This window comes from Megascapheus bottae, chromosome 18, assembly GCF_031878675.1.
Source record: "Megascapheus bottae isolate mThoBot1 chromosome 18, mThoBot2.hap1, whole genome shotgun sequence".
In the NCBI taxonomy this organism is placed as follows: Eukaryota; Metazoa; Chordata; class Mammalia; order Rodentia; family Geomyidae; genus Megascapheus; species Megascapheus bottae.
The window spans coordinates 13,334,804-13,361,568 of NC_143526.1; the positions used below are offsets into that span (position 1 = coordinate 13,334,804).

The following is a 26,765-nucleotide window of genomic DNA, read 5'->3' on the forward strand; positions in this document are numbered from 1 at the left end:
AGAGTCCTACCATTTGAGCCACAACACCACTTTCAGCTTTTTCTATGCATATGGTACTGAGGAATTGTGCATACTAGGCAAGCACTCTACCACTAAGCAAAGCTCCTGGCCCCAGATCTCATCTTCTTGAGTAGCTAGGATTACAGGAATAAGGAACTAGTACCCAGCTTGCTTTTTTTTTTTTTAAATATAAATGGCACTAGATGAAGTGAAACTATTATAATTGTTGAAAACTGGGTTTAGAATACCTATTCTAAACATTCACTATCCCAGGCAAAGTTAGGCCTATAATTAAAATTTTATAATGAAAACTCTTGCAGTCATAGAAGACTACCAAATACTAAAGAAAGCAATCAAAACACTGATGCTCACGATTACATTACTGCTGATATATTATGATAGTACAAGACACCCAAAGAGGTTAAAAGAACAATCACAGGATCATCACAGCCTATTAGAGACAGGAGCAATTGTAGCTACTGCAATAGAAACACTTTACCTCATCATCCTTTCTCTTTTTAAAAATGCTATCCTCAACTTCACCAACTGCTAACATGATCATCTGTACTCTCTGCAGATTGACATAACCACTTTCTGTAAGGTAACCCTGTAAATGATAAAATACATGTAAAATGATCTTCTTAGAAAGCAAACACATCTGTTTTAAAATCATTCAAGAGGAAACTCACCCCAGTTTTGTGCACCACGTTTTTGTATATGTTAACCAAACGGTCAATTGCACCTTCCCTGTCACCAGGAGACAAACGCACATTAGGACCAATAGATTTTGTAAAGTCAAGAAGGCTAAAATAGTAGTTAGAAAATAAAACCACATGAATATACATACCTAATCTCTAACGATGGCAAGTGAGGGAGGAAGTCATTTCCCACAAAGAAGCACATGAACACCCAGTCATCAATGCTTCTTTCCACATCAAATGTGAATGGCAGGCTGGCCATGGTCAGTTCTCTTTCCAAATACTATAATCGAGAAAGAATGCTGCCATTAAAGCTTTCAAAAGATACTCTATTTAACATGTCAGTTTCCAGTAGCTGTTGATACATACCTCACGGAGAACATTCAGCCGGAGGAAGATAAACTCTCCTTCTGCACAAGGAAGACTATCTGCAAGTTCATCATGCTGCAAGAATGAGAGTGGCGATTAAACATTTGTACGTTTGTTAAGAAAGGCAAGCAATACTTTAAATCTTTTTCTAAAAAAGATCCATTTTAATTATAAGAAGCCCACGATTTTTAAATAAAAATTACCCATAAACTAAATCATACTTAGACAAGGTATTATTAAACTTACTACCTGGCCCAATGCAGCACGAAGTTCCAACCCAAAGGGCCAAATAGAAAATATTTTAGCCTTTATTGTACACATATGGTCTCTAATACATTTTTTTCCATGTTTTATTATGTTTTTACATCCATTTAAAACCTGAAAACCAAAGACTCTGGTAGCACAAAAGAGACAAGAATCTGAAGAGAGAAATAAAAAAAGAACAAAACCAAGAACCACAAAGGAGTTGGTGGGAAGGCAAAACACTATAAAGAAACAAAGCCAGCAAACAAAAAGCAGCAAGGTGTTCTAAGCCAAGGCTGTCCCAGAGGGACAGAGAAGGCTGAAGACTCCATTGCAAGGTAATACAGATGCTCCTAGCAACAGAATGCCAATTCTATCTTCAGAAATAGTTCACATATCCCACAGCCTTAATCCCAGTACTGGGATTTGTGAAACAGCTATTACTTCTACTATGGAAGGCTAACCTTGTGAATAATAAAGGCATTTTGCCATACCCACTACCTCAGAGAGTACTATTAGGACATCATCTTTAGGGAATGTCTATTGTTCAAAACTGAGTTTCTCCAGGGAGCTCAGAATTAGGAGCAACCATTGCTCAAAGAGTCTAATGCTACCATGCCAGAGTCTGGGTCATGAGAGGTGGTTGAGAAAAAAGAGATTATCTAATAGGACCCAGCAGAGAAGTTTAAAGTGTGAGAAACTACATTGTCAGCTTAGGCACCAGAGGTAACTGCTCAGGATGACTGGCAAAGACCGGTAAAAGAAGCACAAGACTCCCAGGTTAGCCATGCAGCAGAGTTAAGAGTATATGGTAACCATGGAAGCTTCTCCAGTGACTGTGGAAGTGGAGAAAAGAGTTGCAAATCAAAATGTTTGTCAGAGGTGCCATTAAAGGCAATTGGGATGCTAAAGATTCAGTTGCTAGAGTTATCGAAGTGGCCAGGAGGGATGCCCCTCATCTCAGTCCAGAGCTGCAACAAAGTATTTAGCCTGAGGGTTATTAAGTAATTTATTTACAGGGACTACCCTCTGGCTCCACATGTTGACAGCTGGATAGGTCAGAACCCTATTTGTTTTCTGTTTTTGTTTTATTTTGTATTACAAGTGCATGTTCAACTTTTTTCTTCTCTCCTTCCCTGATACACCCTGAACACAGGATTATAGATCTTTTTGAGTTATCTCACTCTACTTCTCAGTAACCTCTTTCTATTAAGCTTAGCTGCCACCCTTCTGTTCCCTGTATAACACTTGTATTACTTATTATTTTCTCCCAGTGCCAGCCACTCTGCTTAACCAAGGAAGATCTTTCTAGATCACAAAGATACACCTTTGCTTTTATGTTCATCTAACAATACCAAAACCGTAGTGGTGACTATTCTTTACAGATTGCCACAAAAACAAGATTGTAGTTTCTTAACTGCAATAGCTTTTACGGCCATGTTTTGTCACCCTGGGTGGAAAAGAAGACTGAATAGTGCCTTCAGCAATGAAACTGAATGCTTGACTATTGAGACACACATTTCCAATTTACTAAAGGGAAAACAAGCACTTGTTGAGAAATCAGTAACTAAAAAGACAAAAGAATGAAACCTCTGGCTAAATTCTAGGCCCCAGATGTATAAATATCAGGGGGGAAAAAAATCACAAGACTCATGAGTAAAAGAGACAATCTGTCTCACTCAAAAGTCAAGAGCTCCACATCAGACTTGATAAAAAAGAAGAAATTACTTTTTTTTTTTTAAGTGGCAAGAATAATAAATTAGGGGCTGGGAGTTTGGCCTAGAGGTAAGTGCTTGCCTAGCATGCATGGAGACCAGGGTTCAATTCCTTGGTACCACATACATTTAAAAAGCTGAAGTGGTGCTTTGGCTCATGTGGTAGAGCGCTGGCCTTGAGAAAGCCCAAGGACCATGCTCAAGCCCCAAGTTCAAGCCCCAGGACTGGCAAATCATCATCATCATCATTATCATGAGAAGATGATATAAGCAGCTGAGAGAATTCAAAGAAGATACAAATGAACAGGTAACTGAGCTCAAAGAAGACAATGCAGATTATGAAAAGAGAATTCTAAAAATATAAAAATCCTGACTTTTTGCTCAAGTATAAATAAAAAATTCAATCAAAAGAGTAACTAATAGACTGAACAAGATGATCAGGATTGAAAATGAAACAGATGGAAAGAACATTGTAAGATCTCTGGTGCCAGGTGCTGGTGGCTCACACCTACAATCCTAGCTATTCAGAAGGCTGAGATCTCAGGATCATAGTTCAAAGCCAGCTTGAGCAGGAAAGTTCTCTCTGGGCAGGAAAGTCTATGATTAACTACCACAAAACCAGAAATGATGCTATGCTTCAAAGCATTAACTTTGAGCACAAAAAGCTCAGGGACAGTTCCCAGGCCCGGAGTTCAGCCCCACAACCAACAAAAAGATCTGAAACACTATCAAAAAAGACCAAACCAACAACTCATGGATATAAGAAGAGATACAAAAGTAAAGGCATAGGTAACCTATTCAATAAATAGCAGAAATTTTACCCAACCTTGAGAAAGAGATGGTTATCCAGGTGGAGGTGGCTTACGGAATTCAAATAGACAAAGTTAGAGAAGAAATACCCTATACATATATACATATATACATACATACATATATTTATATGTATATATATACATAGACACATATTAGTTAAAATACTAAATATTAAAAGCTACAAAGCAAAAGATTTTCAGTTAAAATACTAAATATATGGAAGATTAAAAGCTACAAAGCAAAAGTAATTTTCACATACAATGGCAAACTTGCTAGAGTAACAGTACATTTAACACAAACTTTAAATGCAATGACAATCTAGATTAGTGTAGCCAGTGATGCTATTCTTCATAATTGAAGAATAATAACCTTCCATGAAAAAGTTAAAAGAATTTGACTACAACTCAACTGCAAATAATGCTACAAAAACTACACAGAAAATTAAAACAGGAAAGAGTAAATCCCACTAGACAATTATAAAGTAGTAAGAGAAGAATAGGCAAAAGGTAAACATCAAAAAAACAATAAAATGACAGGAAATAGAACACACTTTTTACTAGTCTCAACTTTCTGATCTACAGATATAAACACACTGGTGCAGCTTTAGATCTAAGGATCAAGGTTCAAACTCAGCCAAGAATTAACCACCAAAAAGAGAGAAGCGGAAATGTGGCTCAAGTGGTAGAGCACTTACTGAGGAAAAAAAAAAAAAAGCTCAGGAACAGCACCAGGTCCCGAAATCAAGCTCCACAATCAGCACACACAAGACAAAAAGATGTAAAACAGGGCCAGGAGGGCAGCCGAGTGGAAGAATGCTCTCCTAGCATGCACGGGGCCCTGGGTTCAATTCCTTGGTACCACATACGCAGAAAAGGCCAGAAGTTGTGCTGTGGCTCAAGTGGCAGAGCACTAGCCTTAAGCAAAAAGTGTCCAAGGACAGTGCCCAGGCCCTGAGTTCAAGCCTAAGAACTGGTTAAAAGAAAAAAAAAGACATAAAACAGTAAGTTGGATTAAAAAGATCTCATTATTTGCTGTCTATAAGAAACACAATTCACTGAAAAAGGCTTAAAGGACCCCCCCCCCAAAAAAAATCCAACCTAAGAGACCCTGAAGTAGTTATACTTTATACTTATATTTGACAAAACAGATTTTAAACTGAAACTAGTCAGAAGAGACAAAGGTCACTTCATATTAATAAAGGGAAAATCTAGCAAGAGGAAACAGTAATTAACATACACACACTGACAGATCTCAACAGTAATAGACAACTTCAATATCCTATTCTCACCAATACTGTAGATGAATCATACAAACCAAAAAGGAAAAGCAATAGAAAAATCGAACAACACTATAGACCAAATAAACTTAACAGACTATATAATATTTCACATAACAGTTGCTTAATACACATTCCTTTGGGTAGACCATGGAACTTTCTCCAAGCTAGATATGTAATATGCCTTAGTAAATACCAACAGATTGAAGTAATTCCCTGTATCTCAGCAGACCATAAAAATACAACTATATATAAAAACTATGTTTATTGGAGGACTGTTAGGATTACCGAACCATGATCTATGTCTAACTAATATTAAAATTTTTATTCCACAGAATATATGGAATCATGCTGTATTTCTTTTTAATTTTTCACTATTTTTCCTATACTGTTATCCTTAAAGCATAAGCCATTTAAAGGCAACTGGACATAACAAAGAAAACTCAAAATACCCAGAAACTAGGATTAACTTAAAAGTATCATAAAGTTTTAACATATCTGATCAATAATTTCCAACTTCTGCAAACACCAACTTCTACACTCAAAAGACAGCATTAACTATGAGAACTTAAAAGGAGACAGTCTATATTAGAAATTATATAAAGTTGAACAAGTGTGTGTATACATGTTTTTCTTTTTTTTTTATATACATTTTTTTTTCCCAAGTATTTTAAAAGATCCATCTCTATGAAGAGTAGTTTGAAGCAACTCTCATCTCAAAGGTCTTACCTTTCCCTTCTTTTCTCTTGGCAAACCTTCACAATCCTTGACCTCATGTCCAAATTGATTACAAAGACCACATGGTTTGGGTTTGTTTGGTTTAAACTCTTCTCTAATAATGGTAAAGTTGGGTTCATGTGTAGCAAGGCCAAGCATAATGAGATCAGCTATAGATCAAAGAAAAAAAAAAAACGCACTGAATGCAGAGCACTTTTGAGAGGATATTTTACACAATCAAAGTAATACAAGACATCAACACAAAATCCCCCAATGAGCACATAAAGAAGAGCGAAACCAAAAAGACTGAAACTTCACAGCATTTCTCAGTGAAGAAATCTTCCAGACATGTGAACCTACGACTACTACTCAGGATAAAACACAGAAAATTTCTCATTGTAAAGATATGTGTAACTGTATCAAAAGGCTGAAAATACGTGACAGGTAATCAGTGATCACAGATTACATAGCTACTCAACAGTAGTTGTCCACAAAGCCAAGAATGATTACACACCAACCCATGGACTTGTTATGGTGTAACACAAAAACTTACCATCAGCTCCACACAAACAATGATGAGTATTTGGGTCATGATTAGGCTGGGCTAAAAGTAATGAAATACATATTTATATAAATATATTACTACAGTAATTGACCCTTTCCAAATACTTTCTAGGCTTTTTAAATTTCTTTTTTTTCCCCTTTTCTCGGGGGGGAGGGGAGGGAGATGGGTGGGATGGGAATGCTAGAGATTGAACATATGGCCTTGAAAGTATTAACATTAAGCTACATTCCCAAACTGGTCTGCCATTTTTCATTTCAGAGAACATGTAATTAAATATTTATAAGTGAGTTTTACCTCTTTGTCTTCTAATGTAATCCATGATTTTATGTTCTCCTTCACCAGGAGCACTAGCATCAGATAAAATAACCTTAAAAAAAATAACACTTTCAGTTCATCTTGCCTTCTACTGGAACAAAAATCAGGGAAGAACTATAGGCCAGGAGTTTGACCTAGTGGTAGAGTGTGCTTGCCTATCATGCAGAAAGACTCAGGTTCAATTCCTCACTACCACATACATAGAAAAGCCGGAAGTGGTGCTGTGACTCAAGTGGTAGAACACTAGCCTTGAGGAAAGCCAAAGGACAGTGCTCAGACCCTGAGTTCAGTCCCTAGGATTGGCAAAAGAAAAAAAAAAGTGTGGGGGGGAGGGAGAACTAAGTATCTTAAGGAAAACTAACATAAAATTCTGTTAATACAGTATTATTCAACTTCTCTGAAGTAAGGTATGTATGGTAAATCACAGAATATACTTCATTGATTAACTTTCTATATGAAGTAAAAAAGAATGACATGACTAGGTCAGCTCAGCTATTAGCACTATCACAAGTTCCTATTGTTTTCTCACCGCTACTCAAGGATATGGCACCAAAACACATAACCCCCAAGAATAATCAATAAGACAGTAAAGTAATAATTTACATGTTTAAATAAGGGAAAGTCTTAAGAACCTAAAATTATGTAAAAGTTAACTTTTACGAGAACAGTCATTTTTTAAAGGCAATCCACAACTTTAAGCTGGTATATTTTCATATAACAGAAACTCTTATTTAAGAACAACATTTTTATATACTACCTTAAAAATCATGAATCCCATTTTATAACTTTGCAAGTGATGGTAAAAGAACAAAATTGGCATTGAGAGAAAATTCAGCTATCTAAACCTTGACCATACAAGGTATCCCATTTCCAATAATCTGGGAAGCTTCTCTTTTCTCTGACAGCCAACTAGCATTTTAAGGGGGGAAAAGTACAAATAATATCAGTTATATCAAAGTATTGCCTCAAATAATCACTTTAATCTTCTTGAAGCACCAAAATGTGAAACTTACTGTCAAATTTTTCCACCCAGGGTCATTATTTAAACGATCAGCTATGTAATAGCGAAGGCATTTAGCAAGATTGTCCATGAACTCAGTTCCCTAAAATGATAGAAAGAAATAAATTAACCTATCATTTAAGAGTTAGCAATAGCTAGCAAAGTCTGAGATTACTTACTGGTGTAATACAGTTGCTGTCAAACCTTTCTTTTATTTCTTCTGGAGGAAGAAAGCCACCTAGAGAAGAGATGCAATGTTTTGTTTGCCCCATCAGTGAGGCACATTAATATTAAGGCAGAATAAGAAACATATAAATACAAAAGAAAAGACAATGTTGTCACTAGAGAAATAATGTTCCCCTTTGGGGAAAGAAAATAAGATTTTTCCTCTTTTTCAAATTTAAGTTAAACATTAACAAGATTGTCAAATAATATATGGCATAAAAAAACCAATTATGTTCTGTTACAATATAGTATTTTTCTTTTAAAAAATTTTATTGTACAATATAGTATTTTTATAGTTTTGTTACATAAAAACACAAAATTATGAATTTGTTTTTCTGCAACAGGAGAATAAACACATACATGTATAAACACATATGAATTAAGGGTCTTCATTTTTTTTTTGTCTGTTGTGGGACTTTAACTCTGGGCTTGGGTGTTGTCCCTGAGCTCTTCAGCTCAAGGCTACTACCCTACTCCCTGAGCCACAGCGTCACTCCGGTTTTCTGGTGGTTAATTGGAGATACGAGTCTCACAAACTTTAGTGCCCAGGCTGGCTCTGAATCACAATCCTCAGATCTCAGCCTCCTGAGTAGCGAGGATTACAGGTGTGAGCCACTGAGGTCAGCAGGGTCTTCATTTTTTTTAAGGGCTTTAATTTTTATAATAGTTCTTAAGATACAGATGCTACCAAAAGGTGAAAAAATAATTTTTGCCATAGCTTTGTATGTGAAATAGAATTATGAATGAGCACACTAAAAAGCCTTATTTTGCTCTGTATCATTAATTAGCTGTTTTTTAATATACAAATATACTTCATAATTTCATCTTCCAAAAGAATTTTTAAAATAACATAATTCATCATTCATAAATAGAAACAAGTGTTACTCTTAAATATGTTTATAGACACAAGCTGTGGCTGAACTATACTGATACTTTCAACGTATTGAAATAGCATAATAAACTATCATAATTACAAGCTGATGGTACCTTTTTTATTCCAACTGCAAAGTATAATTACCTTGAGCCAATAAATGTGGCATTCCTGGCCTATTAAAATGCCTCTACATTTAAATTATTATATATAACTGCCACTTTGCTACAACCAACCAGACTTCATACTTTATACAAACATGGGTTGGGAGTGACCCAGCATCAGCATTCCCTGACCTTCCCTTTCGCTTCTATGAGATTAAGTCAGCTCCTACCCTATATAACCACAAAGAATTTCAAAGTTTTCAAAACACATATTCCCTACCTTTTGCCAATATTTCCTCCCTGACTCGCTGCTTCTCAACTGCTGCTTCCATTCCTTCTTTTGATGCTCGGAACCTCCTTGAACGTTGCTGGTTCATTTTAGCTCGTGGTGCCTGAAAGCACACATTTCGTACTCATATAATACTATTCAAAATAGTCACAAATAAATATGTACATTACTTTTCAATCAGTTATCCTTGTAAAAGTAGTGGGCTGGCAGTTTGCCTAGCATGCAAGAAGACCAGGGTTTGATTCCTCGGTACCACATACACAGAGGAAAAAGAAAAGCTGAAAGTGGTGCTGAGACTCAAGTGGTAGAGCTCTAGCCTTGAGAAAGTTCAAGGACAGTGCTCAGGCCTAGGACTGACAAAAAAAAAAAAGTAATACTATGTGTAATAATGATTTCATAACAAAATCAAAGGCCTATAAGCTTAAACTAGAACAAAGAACCTAAAATCTGAACCCTGTTAAGTGATCAAATTACATAATTAAACAGACAAACATCCAATGAAGCCTTATCAGTTCATCCTACTAAGAACCACATTTCTCAGGCCATTTTTCCAGAATTAGGGTGGTACTTCAAGGAATCAAAAAATGAAAGTCACTTTTCTCAAAAGATATAGCCACTATTAAAGAAGTAGTTATTACACAACTTAGATCAGAAAGATTTTCCCTATATCTATTACTAATGAAAGGATAGTCTGCAAATCAAATGGACAATGTCCCATAAAAGGTGCAGAGAACAACTTCTTTTTGACCTTCAGGTCAAATGTACTTTTATATTTCCTACAATAAGCATAATTACCACTGGCTTTTTTTAATAAGTCACAGCAGTTAGAAAAGGAACAATGTTTCAATCAAAAGTACTTTTAAATCACTCTAATTAAATGTAATTTCTATCACTAGATAGGACTTATCGAAGTGAACTGGATTGTAAAATTTTCAGAAGTTACTGAACTGAGTTTTAGGTTTGGAAGAACTCTTGACAATATTTAAATCTATTATATATTACATAAATGCTTTATATTCACTTAACGGTTCCTTTTTCTGCAAAACAAGACTAATGTAACTCTTAAATACCAAGTTCTATAATTCAAATTTATACTTTAAAAATTGCATACATGCATAGGCATATACAGAAATATACTGTGCTGTGAAAGTGGAGGACAAATGTCACCTTCTCTACCTTCTAAATCCTAGAGTTATCTCCTAACTTCTGCTTCTTTCAGCATCCTGCAAAATGTTTTTTAGCGCCTATAAATGACTGAACTCATTCATGGATCTTTGTCTCTCCACATTAAGCCTTTCGAAGTGAGAGTATTTAACAAACTACCCCAGCACACAACAAACATTCAAATATAAATGAGTGAATGAAACACCAAGTTTTCTCAAATTTACAACCGTCAACATTCTTCACTTTATAGTTGACTTTCATTCTAGACACTGGAAAAAACAACAAAAACAAGGAAGTTTCTAATTATTTTAGCACTTACCACACCATCTATTGCCATGTAGAGAAGTCGCCTTGGTCTTACAATATTGAAAAGTCTGTCAATGTACTCAAAAATCGCAACCATCATTTCATCTTCATTTTTTGGTGCTGGTCTATAATGACAAGTAAACAATGGAATTTAATATAGTATTTCCCCTGTAATTTGTATATCAGTAATGCAAATAGGTTACATACTTATCTTCAGGATGAGTACAGGGGTGGATGATTCCATTCATATCCAAATACAGATTATCAAATTCTACATCATTTGGATTAGGTTTACTGGCATCAACTGGAATCTTTACACCGTTGCATTCTTTTGGCTATGAGGAAGCAATAATTAGGTAGTTTTATTGTTCAGGTTCAAAAGTGAAAGATCTTAAGAGTCATATCTGAATTGGAAATAAAATACTTCTAATAACCTTTATATTTTATTTCTTAAACTTAAGTAGTTCACCCATTCATAGTAAGTAAATGGCTTCAAGCACAAGTTAATTTTGAAAAAGTGAGTGATTTTTTTTTAAATCAAATTCCCAAATCATTCAAATATCCAAGTGGGAGATGATAAGTATCACCTTAAGAGTTCAGTTCCCTCATCATTCTCATTGATAAGTTCGTCAATTTAACCTGGAATGGGGAAGCAATGAAGCCTCTTCATTTCGTGTCCTTCACTGACACTACCATAAACATCAGGTTATCGATGCTGACCTAAACAAGCCTACTGTGTGCACCAGTACACTCTATTATTTCCAGCCCAGCCTCTACAATGTCAGTTCGCTTTCTGTTTGTGTCTTAATTTTGCTTATATTTTCTAATCATCCCCACACCAAGTACGAAACAATGAGCCTAGAATAGCCTTCAGTCCTGCCACAATGTTGTTGAGGCCCAGTTGCTATTTCAAAAGTTCCTAGAAAATATTCTTTCTTCGTTCAATGCCTTGTCATAATGCACCTCCTTTGGTAGTCCCTTCTTCCCCCATCAACTCTTGCTTCCTTAGATCTTATTATTTCTTTTAGACTCAGATCAAATGTCACTCATTTTGGAACATCTTGTTATAAAGGTCTTGCCCCAGGAAATTACTGCCTCTTTCTCCTCCAGTTCCTTACAACATTACTTATTGTAACACTTTCAGACATATATTTGTCATTCTACATTTTTAAGTTCATCAAAGGTAAGAAGAGCAAGCCAGTAATTCTAGCTATTCAGGAGGCTGAGATATGAAAATGAGGACTCAAAGCCAACCAGAGCAGGAAAGTCCATGAAACTCTTATATCCAATTAACTATCAAAAAACTGAAAATGGAGCTCTGGCTCAAGTGCTAGCCTTGAGGGGAAAAAAAAAAGTTCAGGACAAGCATCTAAGCCCTGAGTTCAAGTCCTAGGACTGGCACATACATACAAAATGGCAATAGCTCACTGTATTTTATTTATTTAGCCAATCCTGGGGCTTGAACTCAGGGCCTGGGCACTGTCCCAGGCTTTCTCAAGGCTAGTACTCTACCACTTGAACCACAGTACCACTTCCAGCCTTTTCTGTGTATGTGGTACAAAGGAATCGAACCCAGGACCTGGTACATGCTAGGCATGTACCTAGGCCATACTCCTGACCCCAATTATATTTTTTATAAATGATATTTATTAATTTTTCTCTTGCAGGGTTTCAACAGAAGATTAAAAGATTAAATTTCTGCTATCAAAAAAGTAAACAATTTAAAAGCCCATCATTCACATGATATATCATGGATAAACCTGAAAAGATCATACTAAATGAAAGAAGATAATCACAAAAGGTCATATACCATAAATCCCATTTACATGAAATTATTAGACTAGACAAATTTATAGACAGAAAGTAGATTAAGGGGCTGGGAGTTTGGCCTAGTGTAGAGTGCTTGCCTAGCATGCATAAAAACCCAGGTTCAATTCCTTGGTATCACATACACAGAAAAGCCAGAAGTGGTGCTGTGGCTCAAGTGCCACAAGAGCCTTTAGGAAAGCCCAAGGACTGTGCTCAGGCCTTGAGTTCAAGCACTGGCCAAAAAAAAAAAAAAAGGTAGATTAATGGTGACTTCTAGCTGAAGGAGGGAAGGTAAGGGAAAAGGAAATAATTAAGGGAACAATAGTGATTTAGGGAGAGGGATTTAAGTGATCTAAAATTACATAATAATGATTGATGATTGCATAAATATTCCAGTAACTACTGAATTATACAGTGTAAGTTAATTTAATGATATTATATCAATTTAAAAAAGGATGAAAACTGGGTAATCCTAGCTACTCAGGAGGCTGATTCAAAAAGCCAGCCTGGGCATAAAAGTCTGTGAGACTCTTATCTCCAATTAATCACTCAGAAAAAGCCAGAAGTCGGACTGTGGCTCAAGTGGTAAAGTGGGGGGGGAAAAAAGCTCAATGGCAAAACCCAATCCCTGATTTAAGCTCAAAAAAAAAAAAAAGAGCAGCAGCTAAATCAAGAGCCACTCTGAACAGATATACATCCATGTGTGCACACATACATGTATGTATGTATATGCACTGTTGGTCAATGCCAGAAATCCTAGCATAAGAGCTTAAGAGGACCACTAGTTGAACTATATCGCAAGACCATTTCAAAAGCAAATAAATAAAAACATTAAATTATCAATATTAAGTTATTAAAATTAAGTTACTTTATTACTAAAAATAGTTAACATTTTACAACTATTGTAGGAAACAAAAAGTAGAAATACTGTGGCTGAGAAATCATAAGATGCCTAAAATATAGAGAGCCACTAAAAGTGATTAGAAACAATGCAGTACCTAAAACATGGTAGTGAAAAAAAAAAACACTGCGGGGTGCAATGACTTACACTTGTAATCCTAGCTACTCAGAAGGCTGAGATCTAGGGCCGGGACTTTGGCCTAGTGGTAGAGTGCTTGCCTAGCATGCACAAAGAACCGGCTTCGATTCCTCGGTACCCCACATACATATCAAAAAGCCAGAAGTGGTGCTGAGGCTCAAGTGGAAGTGTGCTAGCCTTGAGAAAGTCCAAGGACAGTGCTCAAGCCCTGAGCTCAAGCCCAGGACTGGCAAAAAAAAAAGAAGGCTGAGATCTGAGGATCACAGTTCAAAGCCAGACTGGGCACTAAAGTCTGTGAGACTCTTACCTCCAATTAACCAAACTGGAAGTGGCACTGTAGCTCAAGGGGTAGGGTGATAGCCTTGAGCTGAAGAGCTCAAGGACAGTACCCAGGCCCAGAGTTCAAGTCCCAGGACCAAAAAAAAAAAACCCAACCAAAAGTAGTCCCTAAAAAGGACTCACTCACAGAAACACTCAGGCAGGCCAAGCTTTTCCATCGCCTCTTCTTTTATCCCTTCAGGCCCTACTGTCTCAGGCAACTTGAGACAGGCGTTCTCATAAGAGCATAGAAGCCTAGATCAGAAGAGTAGTGTCCTGGCTGACAAGCAATTCCCAGGAAAAACAGAGAATAATTCTACCTAGAAAGTTGGCAGTCAAGTTATCTCTGCCTCATAGGAAACTTACTCTTTCTCTACTTCATGTATATCCTAAATACGTAGTATAAGCGTTATTGTATTTATGTATAAAGATGCAAAAAAATTAAGAAAAAGATATGTAGAAAAGAAAACACAAAGCCAGGCACCAATATCATGTGCCTGTAATCCTACTTACATGGGAGGTAAAGATTACTGAGGATTGTAGTTCAAAGCCAGCCCAGACAAAAAGTTCATGGGACTCCAGATCAGCCATTAGTTATTGAACACAGTGGTACATGATTATTATCCCAGCTACAGGATCAGGGTCCAGGAAAAAAAAGGAGACCCTATCTCAAATATAAACAGAATGAAAGACAGTAGGTACTGCTCAAGTAGTAGAGTGCCTTGTTTAAGGAAGTGAGAAGCCCCGAATTCAAACCCAAGAATAATCTGAAAAAGAGGTTATATAATGAATTATGCTTTATCCAGATATAATGTTCAAAAGGCCTAGTGGATACCTGAAATTGAAGACAGTAGTAGGCCTTATATATGTTGTTTATTCTTATCTTAGATCTTAGTATATAATGCTTTTATTATTAAGCATGGTTATCTTTTCAGTGAGTAAGCACTTTATAGATTCTCTTTAATATATTCAAACTGCCAACATAATCATTCTCTTTTCTTTATTTGTATTTATTTTTTTTGTGTATGTGTCAGTCCTGGGGTTTGAATTCAATGTCTGGGCACTGTACCTGGACTTTTCTGCTCAAGGCTAGCACTCCACCGCTTAAACTACAGCTCCATTGGCAATTTTTGGTGATTAACTGGAGAGAAGAGTCTCACAGACTTTTCTGCCCTGGCTGGCTACAAACTGCGTTCTCATATCTCAGCCTCCTAAGTAGGTAGGATTACAGGTTCCAGCCACTGATGGCCAGCTGCATCACCACTCTTACAGTATGGGGCCCTATCAAATGACTACATGTGCTGTAGTATGTATGTAATATACGTACGTACGTACATGCATACGTGCATGCATGCTGCATGCATGTACATTTGGACATGTCCCAGGCTGGGTAGAGTAGTAAGCACAGTGTGAGGTTTCACGCCACTGAGAATGGCACACAATTTCAAACTTATAAATTGGATATTTCTAGAGTTTTCCATTCATATTTTCAGACCATGGTTGATCACAGATAAGAAACTATGCAAAGTAAAACCACAGATATGGCAGGCCTACCATATAAAAATAAATCCACAAATTTCATACCTACTTACTATTGAAGACAATCATATAAGCAGTAATCAGTAACAGATGAGCAGATGTGTCCTCGGCACATACCAGGTTGGGTATAATCATGGAATTACAATTACTAAAAAAAACACAACCGGAGATGCAAAATATGCAAGACATGTGAAATTGATCCTTGCTCTCCAGATATTAATACTGGCAAGAACAAATTCCAATAAAACCAGTGTGAGGAGCTATAAAAACACTGGCACTTTAGAACATGGTGAAGTTTAAACCTAAATGTACTCTCAAGAACAGTGAAAGTTGTGATCAAGACTGACTGGTAGATTTGTGTGTCTGCCAGCCTATGCTAGCTAGTTTGCTGGAGAACACTAGGGAGGGAGTAAGAGACTTTGAGAGTCACCTCAATGGGTTTAAGCACAAATCGCAAACAGGGAACTCAAAAACTAATCCCAAGAAGGAGCCATACAATTAGATAAGATTAATTGCTAGACAAATTTATGCTCCAGGGCATTGCAAGGTTTAATCGCTGGGTGTGATCAGGGAAAGAATGTGAGCAAAGCCCCCAAGCACCACAGTCATCTCACCACAGTGACTACAAGCCTGAACAATAAGGCATTTCCCTGAAGAACAAAAGCCAAAACACAGTACATAAAAGATAACACATTTCAACAAAATAATTCAGTCAATAAAAAAAGTAAAAATATGAAGCCTTAATAGGCCCTGGAAGGGACTAGTTACTACAATGTATCATTTAAAATGTTCAATTTGCAACAAAAATTTACCAGGCATATCAAAACCAAAATCAGCAATAACAATGGCAAATCCCAAACAAGCAAACAAAACCATTAAAATTATATCATGCCAGGCCCTGTTGGCTCAACCCTGTATGCCTAGCTGCTCAGGAGATCAGGGGATCTGAGGTTGGCAGTTAGAAGCTAGCCCAGGCATTAAAGTCTACGGAGACTCTAAAGCTAGAAGTGGTCATGTGGCTCAAAGTGGTAGAGCACTAACTAGCCTTGAGCAAAAGAAATTCAGGAACAGTGCCCAGGCCCTGAGTTCAAGCCCCAAGACAGACAGACAGACAGACAGACAGACAGACAGACAGACACACACACACACACACACACACACACACACACACACACACACACACACACTCTACTCTATAGGGGGTGGGGGAGATACAGACAAAAGAAGCTGCCTATGAGCCTGTCCAGCCCTTGGATTTTTGTTGTTATTCTTATTGTTGTTGATCATGGAGCTTGAACTCAGGGCCCGGGTACTCTCTCTGAACATTTTCCCTCAAAGCTAGTGCCCTATCACCATAAGCCACAGCGCCACTTCCAGTTTTCTGGTTGTTAACTAGAGATGAGTCCCATATGGATTTTCCTGCCCAGGCTGGCTTTGAATCCCAAGATCTGAATCCTCAGATTCAGATTCTCAAGTAGCTAAGATTACAGGCTTGAACCACCAGTATCTGGCTCAAGCTGCTGAATTTAATAAAAAGAAACTTTAAAGTAGTCATTATAAATATAGAACTAAAGAAGGAATACCACCAATTCTCCAAATAAAGTTTCATCAACATAGCATCTTCAAGTTAAATGTGAAAGGGTATCAATGTATGTGAATTAATGCACCTTCTATCTGGCAAATATCATGTAACCCTTTTATTAATTACAATAAAAAAAGAAATAATAAAAAAAAGCCAGGAAAAAAAAAGCCAATCTGAGTAGAAAAGTCCAAAAACTCCACCTCCAATTAAAGCAGTAAAATTCTGGACTGGCAAAAGTGGCAAAAGTACAAATCAAACAATATACACATACACTACAAAAACAAGTTTCCCACAAATCCCCAGCTTTATATGGCTCCATTGACAAGTTATACTGAGTATTCAAGAAAGAAACAACACAAAGTCTACAAACAGCTCAAAAAATAAAATGGATGAGGACAAATACTACATCTTCTGCTGAGGCCAACATTATTTTAACATCAAAACTAAACTACCAAGTACAATGGTACAGACCTGAAATCCCAGTACTCAGAAGCAAAGGTATAAAGGACTGAATTCAAGATAAACAACTTCAGCTAGAGACTCCTGTCAAAGAACATGAAGAGGAAAAAGGGAGAGGGGAGAACAGAGAAGAGGAAGTATAAATGGCACATGCCTGTCATATGTTATTCAGAAGGTGGAGACAGGAAGATCAAGGCTAGATGGGCAAAGTTAGGTGCAAGACCCCCATCTGAAAAACAAACTAGGAGAAAAGCATGTCTCAAGCGGAAGTGGTAAGTCCTGAGTTCGATACCACAACACACACACACACACACACACACACTACTACTACTACTACTACTATAAAAACATGGCTTACATTGTAGAGAACTTGCCCAGCATGGGCAAGGTCCTTGGTTAAATCTCCATTATTATAGAAATACAACAAATTAGACAAAGATATTACATAAATACTACGTGAATCTCTTGTCAACATATTTTAAAATTCTCAAGAAAATTTTAGTGAACTGAATCCAACAATATATAAAAGCAATACAATATAATCCATGGGGTTATAGAAGGAATGCAAAGATAGTTTACCATTGTAGTTTATTCATTGTATTAAAATACTAAAAACAAATTATCAGATACACAAGTTATTTAAGAAAGCATTAGAACAGCTTAGTGACCTTGGCTTTGGCAAAGACTTCGCAAATATAACAGAGAGCAGGAATATAAAAGAAAAAGGTTAATAGTCATATATCATTCAAATTTTAAACTTTCACACATTATTTTGTAAAAAGGCAAGCTGAAGATTAGATAAAATATTTGCAAAAGACAAATGCTAAGAAAGTTTATCTATAATATAACCAATTCTGTAACTCAACAATAAGACATAACAGAGTTTAAAAATGAACCAAAAAAAAAAATCTGAATAGACCCCTTACCCAAGAAGATATATGAAAAGACAGGCACTGCAGGAGAACCTCAAATTAGTCAGTCTGCCTAGCAAGCACAAGATCGTAAGTCCAAACAAAAACAAAAACAAAAAAATGAATAGGTAAGTTTAAGAAGCCAAGCACAGTGGCTCACACTTATAATCTACCTACTTGAGAGGCCAATTTGACCAAAGAGTGAGACCCCATTTCAAGTAGTAACCAGACTAAAAAGCTAGAGAAGAAGGACTCAAGCCATGGAGCATCTGAAAAGATCTGCCATTACAGAAATAAAAGTTGAAAACCACAATAAAACCACACACTAGAAAATCTAAGAATTGAAAAAGAGCATACCAAGTGTTGACAAGGAGATAGAGCAGAACCCTCATGTGCTGGTAGTAACAAAGTTTAAAAGAACTTTCCAATCAGCCATCTGTGGTAGAGCTACCACCACCATACAGATTTTGTGTGTGTGTGTGTGTGTATGAATGTGTCAATCCTTCAGCTTTTGTGCTCAAGGCAACACCCTATTACTTGAACCACAGCTCTATTTCCAGGTGTGTGTGTGTGTGTGTGTGTGTGTGTGTATTTCCAGGTGTGTGTGTGTGTGTGTGTGTGTGTGTGTGTGTATTTCCAGGTGTGTGTGTGTGTGTGTGTGTGTGTGTGTGTGTGTGTGTGTGTGTGTGTGTGTGTGTGTGTGTGTGTGTGTGTGTGTGTGTGTGTGTGTGTGTGTGTGTGTGTGTGTGTGTGTGTGTGTGTGTGTAGCTAAGAGTCTCTGGGACTCTCCTGACCAGACTGGCAACCTTGACCTTCAGAACTCAGCCTATGGAGTACCCAAGGATATAGATGTGATCCACTAGCACCCAGATCAAGATGAAGATTTTCATTAAAAAAAAAAAATAGGGAGAAGACATTGTACAACAGAATATGTAAAAACCAAGATCCAGAATAAGGAAGTGCACCCTTCATCTTATGGTGGGATTTCCATAATAATGCTGAAAAAGGGATGAAGTATTATAGAGAAAAGGTTAAGTTGCTTGACTTGAAATACCACAGATGGATGAAAATGGCAAAATTTAATAGTCTTGCTCCAGTGCTCTTTGGATGGATATACTAGAGTTTTATTGCCTAGCCACTTTTAATATTATTGTGTCAAGTGTCTGACTTACTGACTCAACAATTGTATATGATTTAATAAAACACACATGCACACAAATGAAGTACAATGGCACAATCAATTTGGGAAAAGTACAGGTTGTTCTTTTTTTATCTTTAGTTGTATAAAGGAGGTGCCATTTAACAAAGCAATTTATGAATACAAGATTTTTCTTTCTAAAATATCACAAACTTATACAAACCAATTTTACCCCAGAAACCCCTCAAAAGAAACCAAAGTCTATGTCCATGTGAAGACTTGTACAATGTTTCCTGTAATAGCCCCAAACGAAACTATGCAAACATTCAATTCAATTAGGGGAATGAATAAACAAAATGTAGTACACTCAAAACAGAGTAATATAAAAAAACTAAAAAAATAAAATAAAGCTGGAAAGACAGGATACACTACAAGACATCTCTCCTCTGGGGGAAAATAAAATGAGCTATAGGGCCAAGAATATGGCCTAGCAGTAGAGTGCTTGCCTGAATGCATGAAGCCCTGGGTTCGATTCCTTGGTACCACATATACAGAGAAAGCTACAAGTGGTGCTGTGACTCAGAGGGTAGAGCTCTAACTTTAAGAAAGTTCAAGGACAATGCTCAGGCCCTAACTTCAAGCTCCTCGACAGGCAAAAATTAAAAAAAAAAAAAAAAAAAAAACAACGGGGGCTGGGAGTTTGGCCTAGTGGTAGAATGCTTGCATAGCATGCACAAAGACCCAGGTTCGATTCCTTGGTACCACATACACAGAAAAAAACCAGAAGTGGTGCTAAGGCTCAAGTGGTAGAGCTCTAGCCTTGAGAAAGTCCAAGGACAGTGCTCAGGCTCTGAGCTCAAGGCCCAGGACTGGCTAAATAAATAAATAATTTTAAAAAATTAAAAAAAACAACGAACTACATGTATCAACATGAGTAAATGTCAAATATGCTATAGGAAAGTAAGCTATGCAGAAGGAATATATGTTGTAGAAAGTCATTTCAATGCAGTTTTAGAAGGGAAAAGGTATTTACAGGATCAGAAATCAAATCAACAGTTGACAGACCATAAGAAGAGTGGTGGAGAATTATAAAGAGACAAAAGGAAAACTCTACAAGTGATATTGTGTTTTCATCCATGATGATAATTCTATGGATGTATATATTGTATTAATTGGTACACTTTAAATGCATGCTTACTTATATCAATTATATTTCAGTAAAGCTGCAAAAATAGGAGTGAAGGTAGGGGGAAAAGCTAGAAGACAACAGACAAGAAAAATTACCAGTGACGACGAGTATCTACAGATAAAAAGCTTGGGGCCGGGAGTTTGGCCTAGTGGTAGAGTGCTTGCCTAGCATGCACGAAGACCGGGGTTCGATTCTTTGGTACCACATACATAGAAAAAAAAGCCAGAAGTGGTGCTGAGGCTCAAGTGGTAGAGCTCTGACTCTGAGAAAGTCCCAGGACAGTGGTCAGGCACTGAGCTCAAAGCCCAGGACTGGCAAAAAAAAAAAAAAAAAAGGCTTAAGATATAATCAAAGAGTATTCCCTAACATTGAATAACAACACAAGACTCCAGACTCAAAGTCTGCCAATGAGCTACCAAGACAAAGCCAAACTGAAGCCTGGCACCAATAAGTCACCATTGAAATCCTAACCGCTCAGGAGGCTGAGACCTGAGAATCATGGTTGAAAATCAGCCTGGGTAGGAAAAACCATAAGAGTCTTATCTCCAATTACACACCTAAAAAGCCAGAAATGGAGTTGTGGCTAAAGTGGTAGAGCACTAGCCTTGAGTAAAAAAAGTTCAGGGACAGTGCTCAGCCTGAGTTCAAACCCCAAAACTGGCACCAAAAATAAAAAGAAAGAAAGAGAGAAGGAGGGGAGGGAGGGAAGGAGGGAGGGAGGGAGGGAGGGAGGGAGGGAAGGAGGGAAGAGAGATAAGAGAAAGCTAATCTGAGCTACATACTCAAGTACATATCTGGGAAGTGGGGAGAACAGAATTTAATTTTAAAATAAAACCTATACCTAGTCCATAATCATGAAAGGTTAAAATTCAGAAAAAAAAAAAAAAAAACTAGGCATGCCTGTAATTTCAACCACTTGGAAGACTAAGCCAGTAACTGCTAGCACCCAGTAGCTCAGGGCCAGATGAGGTACATAGCAAGACACGTTCTCAAAAATAAATTACTTTAAAAAATAAAATTCAGAAAGAATTGATAAGAATGAAGGAAAAACAAAGAAAGGAGTAAAAATTAGGTGCATGGCTTTGCAGTCTTCTATACCAGTTTTCATGTTACCTGAGAATAATACTTTTTCCTCCTATCTCAATTTTCTGATTTGGAAAAATCAGGATCTTTGAAGCTATAATCTATAAAATGCTTCAAATAGGAATTGGCACATGCTAAGTATAGCCAAATCTACCAAATAAGCACATAAAAACATACTAACAGCCGGATGCGGTGGTTCACGCCTGTAATCCTAGCTACTCAGGAGGCTGAGCTGAGGATCAAGGTACAAAGCCAGCCTAGGGACAAAAGGACCTGAGACTTATCTCTAATTAACCTTTAGAAAACCAGAAGTGGGGCTGTGACTCAAGGGTAGAGTGGTAGCACTGAACTGAAGAACTCAAGGACAATGCCCAGGCCAAGTTCAAGCCCCATGACCCATAAAAACAAAAACAAAAACAAAACTCAACAAAAAAAACATACTAACACTGAACTTTGTCAACAACTACGCAATAAAAAAACAAGGTCTTCTAAGAACTGACATTTTCAAACTTGGAACTCCATGTCTAAGTAGTTAACACTCATACATATAGGGCAGAATGGATATTTGTGGTCCTATAATGACAGAAAACTTCAGGGCTGAATGACACTTATTAAATATCCAAGTAAGAATAAAAACCAAGGAAGAGTTTCAATTTTAGCAAGAAAGGTAATGATCCACAAAACAATACTTAACCACTGAAAGCCTCAGAAAACTGTTTTCCAGTACGTCTCTAGAATTTATTTCTGTAACTGCCACAGAAATAAGGCTCAAAACTTGAGCATTATGGCACTAATACCAGCACCCGGAGAGGTTGAGATAAGAGGATTGCAAACTGGAGGCCAACCTAGGCCACAGGGTGAAATCAAGAAATAAAGAAAAGGGAAGAAGGGAGAGGAGATAGAAATGAAATAAAACAAAAACAAAAACTCCGAGTCTCCTCAAAAAAATGGTACTTCGCAGAATGACTGATAAAATAGATTACATGAGGAAAGGTACAAAATGAAAATAAAAAGCAGGTCTAGGCAGCCAACCAACTGGGAAAAGATATTCACCAATAATACATCTGACAAATGCTTAATATCTAGTATCTACAGGGAACTCAAGAAACTAATCCCCCCAAAACCCAATAAACCATTCACTAAATGGGCAAGGGAACTAAAGAGAGACCTATCAGAAGAAGAGATTAAAATGGCAAAAAAGCATATGGGAAAATGTTCATCATCCATGGTCATAAAGGAAATGCAAATAAAAGCAACCCTAAGATACCACCTTACCCCACCAAGAATGGCCAAGATCTTGAACTCAGACAACGACAGTTGCTGGCAGGGTTGTGGAGAAAAAGGAACTCTACTACACTGCTGGTGGGATTGTAAACTAGTTCAGCCACTCTGGAAAGCAGTGTGGAGGTTCCTTAAAGAACTGAAAATAGACCTTCCCTATGATCCCGCCATTCCACTTCTGGGCATCTATCCTGAACAGCATGACCCAGGATATTATAAAGACACCTGCTCAGCTACGTTCATCTCTGCACTATTCACAATAGCCAGGCGATGGAAACAACCCAGATGCCCTACTGCAGATGAATGGATACAGAAAATGTGGTATATATACACAATGGAATTCTACATAGCCAACAGACAAGATAAAATAATGGCATTCGCAGGGAAGTGGATGAATCTAGAGCGAATCATGTTGAGTGAGACAAGTCAAGACCTAAGGAACAAAAGGCGCATGGTATCCTTAATATGCGGTTATTAAATCCAAAGAGTACAAGAGCGAGGACTCAATAACTGCATACCCAAAGCTACGGACATGGTAATGGAAATACAAACATAACTATATAGACATAAAAACCTATGACTCTATAGACATAATGTTTTATTTCATAAATTGATATGTTTCTACGACATACAAACCCTTAGCCTAATTTTGATTAAGTTCTAAATACTAAGTCCCAGAGATTGTAATTAGAGATTCCCTCCTTGAACACTTGTTCGTTAAACTTGTCATTTAAAATATGATGTAAACATAAGCCATATAATGAATGATTGTTGTTCTTAAGGTACTATGTTATCTCTCATCACTTTTGCTGTCCCTTGGTTATCTCATATTGTTACACTATCTCACTTTGTTACCTGATATATCGGATATATTTGTATTTGGTTATCTGAAATTGGATAGGGAACGAGGGAAAACAAGATGAGGGGTGGGGGTGGGGGGAGGGAAATGGGGACCAAGACATGTGAAAGGGTATCAATGTATGGGAATTAATGCACCATTTATCTGGCAAATATCATGTAACCGTTCCATTAATTACAATAAAAAATATATGGAAAAAGAATATAAAAAAAAAAGCAGGTCTAGGAAAAAGAAAAGCAACATAAGAAACATAATCACAGCACATAATATGTATCAGTACAGGGCTCATAACCAAAGTAATTATTTTCATTTCTCAAGTTTTTCTCGTTTGTTTTTCAAAACAAACGTGCACAGCCAAATCCTTGATAGTTTTGGATGCAAACAAGAAAGCACTACTGACAACCATGGTTGTGAAGGATAAGGGAGTAAGGGGTGGGAGAGGGAACCAAACACCAACCTTAGAAACTAGCAGATGATGAAATTTAAGAAAAAAAAGAAAAAGTTACAAACAATGGAAGACATAACACAGTGGTTTACAGGAGGACCTGACAAATGACACTGAATTCTCTCTTTTCGTAAGCTAAACTATAAATCAAATATAGATGTAAAGATCAGAATTGCTTTAAGTGGTTGTCTCTGGACAGAAAACATACATGGGAAGAGTGGGCAAAGGAACTGTTGCTTTTTTAATATAATCCATGAGAATGAGGTTTGACAGAAGTTTTTAACATACAACGTAAGCATTCACTCAGCTTAGCAAATTACTCTTGAGAAAATCATATGGGCCAAGAACGTTAAAAAAAAAAATCGGGCTGGGAGTTTGGCCTAGTGGTAGAGTGCCTGCCTAGCATGCACTGAAGAGCCTGGCTCGATTCCTCGGTACCACACACATAGAAAAAAGCCGGAAGTGGTGCTGAGGCTCAAGTGGTAGAGCTCTAGCCTTGAAAAAGTCTGACAATGTTCAGCCACTGAGCTCAAGCCCAGGACTGGCAAAAAAAAAAAAAAAAAAATCAAGATCTCCTTTTGCAATTTAAGCAAAAGAAGTTCACAGGGCGGTTTGGTACTATCAAGAAGCAGGAGGAGGAAGGGACCTGCGTACCCCGAATCTCCAGTTAATCTAATTAGGAATACAAAATCAAAATTTTGAATCTTAAAAAGGACAAAAATAAGATTCAAAACGACTAAAAGATGGGTTGTGGGAGAAGCGACTGACTCTTAGACGGACAAGTTAACTTAATTATACGCTTTGAGAAATATATACGAGGGGGGGGGAGGGCTGGAAATAAGGACAAAAACATAAGAAGGGGTTATCAACGTGTGAGAAGTAATGCACCTACTATCTGGCGAATGTAACTGTAACCCCTCTATACAGTACCTCGATAATAAAAAAGAAAATGAAAAAAAAAGAACTATATAACCAGAAGTCTCCGAAACGGTTCCGAGTGCGTCTACGACTCCTGATAACTTCAACAAACAGTCTGTGACACACACAAGAGACGAGGGCCGTTCATTCGACTTCTGTCTAGGCCTACACCTTTTCTGCTTTGGGGTGGGCGTGTGTACACACACACACACACACATAATTCGTGTACATTTATGACCTTACAGCAACAAGCAACCTCTCTGGATAGCCAACCACAGAAACCTCGCCGCCAGCCATCACGAGACGGTTAAATCAAGGCAGGCCTCTCTCTCTTCCTGCACCTGCAACCTTGAACCGAACTCGACAGCGCCGGCGAGCACAGCACAACAACCGCGGAGTCCCTCTCCCCCCCCCCTTAAGTCTCCAAACTGCGCGGACCCCGGAGGAAACAAAGCCGTGGGCGGAGCCTTCCGGTGCCGGGAAAAGCGGGCCGGGGAGGAGCGGCCCGCTCACGACTGCAGGCCCGGTCTCAGCCTCTGGCCCCGCCCAGGCCGCTTCCGCGCACCCCGTTCCCCTCAAACCCACGTCTAACAGTAAAGCAGAGGTCTCAGGGGTTTGGCGGGAAAAGGCCAGGGCTCCGGCGAGGTCCAGGCAGGAGAGGACACCCGGCACCCAGGCCCGCGGCCTAGAGAAGCCGCGGCTCGGAGGCTTGTTAATGGGACGGCCTCCCGGTACCTGCTCACCTTCTCTTCCACACAGTTGACAATGATAGACGGGTACTTGCGGCTGAGCCAGCGGAAGAACGCCGGGACTCCCATCGCGGCAGCACAGCTAGGCGCAGCGGCCGAGGCTGGTGGACGAGAGTAACCTAAGAGACAAGCGGAGCCGCGGCCACTGGCTAAGGCGCTTCCTCCCACGTGCGCGCCGGAGAGCGGCAGTGACGTCACCGCGTCGCCGCGGGGGAAGCCGGGAAGGGCGCCGCCACCGGCGAGGGAGCCCTGGGAGCTGGGCTGGCTTGTGGGTTGGTAGCTCGGCGTGTTTGGTGGTGGGCTCGCTGTTCCTGCGGCCGACCGTGGGACCGTGGAGGCGGCGCCTGGCCTCGCCTAGCCCTTGTCACTCTCTGTGGCTCTCCTCTCGGATTTCACGTCCGTTGCCTCAGCTGGGACACTTTCCCCGCGCTCTGCAGGCCCTGGAGAGCACTTCTCTGCGCCCTTGGTCGCATCTTAGGGGAAAGGCATGGTTTAGTTTACCTTCTTTTCTTCTCAAGCTAGGGTTGGTAGAAACAGCTAGACTCCATCGTTACTGCTTCCATTTCCTGGTTCCTTTTCTGCTTTGATATTACAGTACAATAGCAGAACTGTGACGGGGATTCTTAAGGTATTTTACAGTACTGTCTGGCTTACATAAATTACTCACTTTAGTTCAGCATGTAACATCCATCCCGCCTTCCGGTTTCTTTTCTTTTTTTTTTTTCTGGTGCATGAAAGTTACTAATCTCAGCCGGGCACCTTGTGGCTCACGCCTG

The 26,765-nt window shown here is 38.4% G+C and overlaps 1 protein-coding gene across 1 annotated transcript in view; it reads right to left on the reverse strand.

The window, feature by feature from the left end:
* The window catches only part of Xrn2 (5'-3' exoribonuclease 2), a 77,797-nt gene extending 51,649 nt beyond the window's left edge, over positions 1-26,148 (reverse strand). Inside the window, exons 1-13 of the mRNA XM_090351918.1 lie at positions 25,984-26,148; positions 10,878-11,005; positions 10,684-10,795; positions 9,192-9,303; positions 7,891-7,949; positions 7,725-7,814; positions 6,691-6,763; positions 6,385-6,435; positions 5,844-6,001; positions 1,068-1,142; positions 848-981; positions 690-747; positions 500-607 (exon numbers count right to left, since the gene is read on the reverse strand). Coding sequence (XP_090208044.1) covers positions 500-607; positions 690-747; positions 848-981; positions 1,068-1,142; positions 5,844-6,001; positions 6,385-6,435; positions 6,691-6,763; positions 7,725-7,814; positions 7,891-7,949; positions 9,192-9,303; positions 10,684-10,795; positions 10,878-11,005; positions 25,984-26,058 — 1,233 coding nt within the window. The 5' untranslated portion in view covers positions 26,059-26,148. The remainder of the gene's footprint in view (positions 1-499; positions 608-689; positions 748-847; positions 982-1,067; positions 1,143-5,843; positions 6,002-6,384; positions 6,436-6,690; positions 6,764-7,724; positions 7,815-7,890; positions 7,950-9,191; positions 9,304-10,683; positions 10,796-10,877; positions 11,006-25,983) is intronic.
* Between the last annotated feature and the right edge of the window lie 617 nt (positions 26,149-26,765).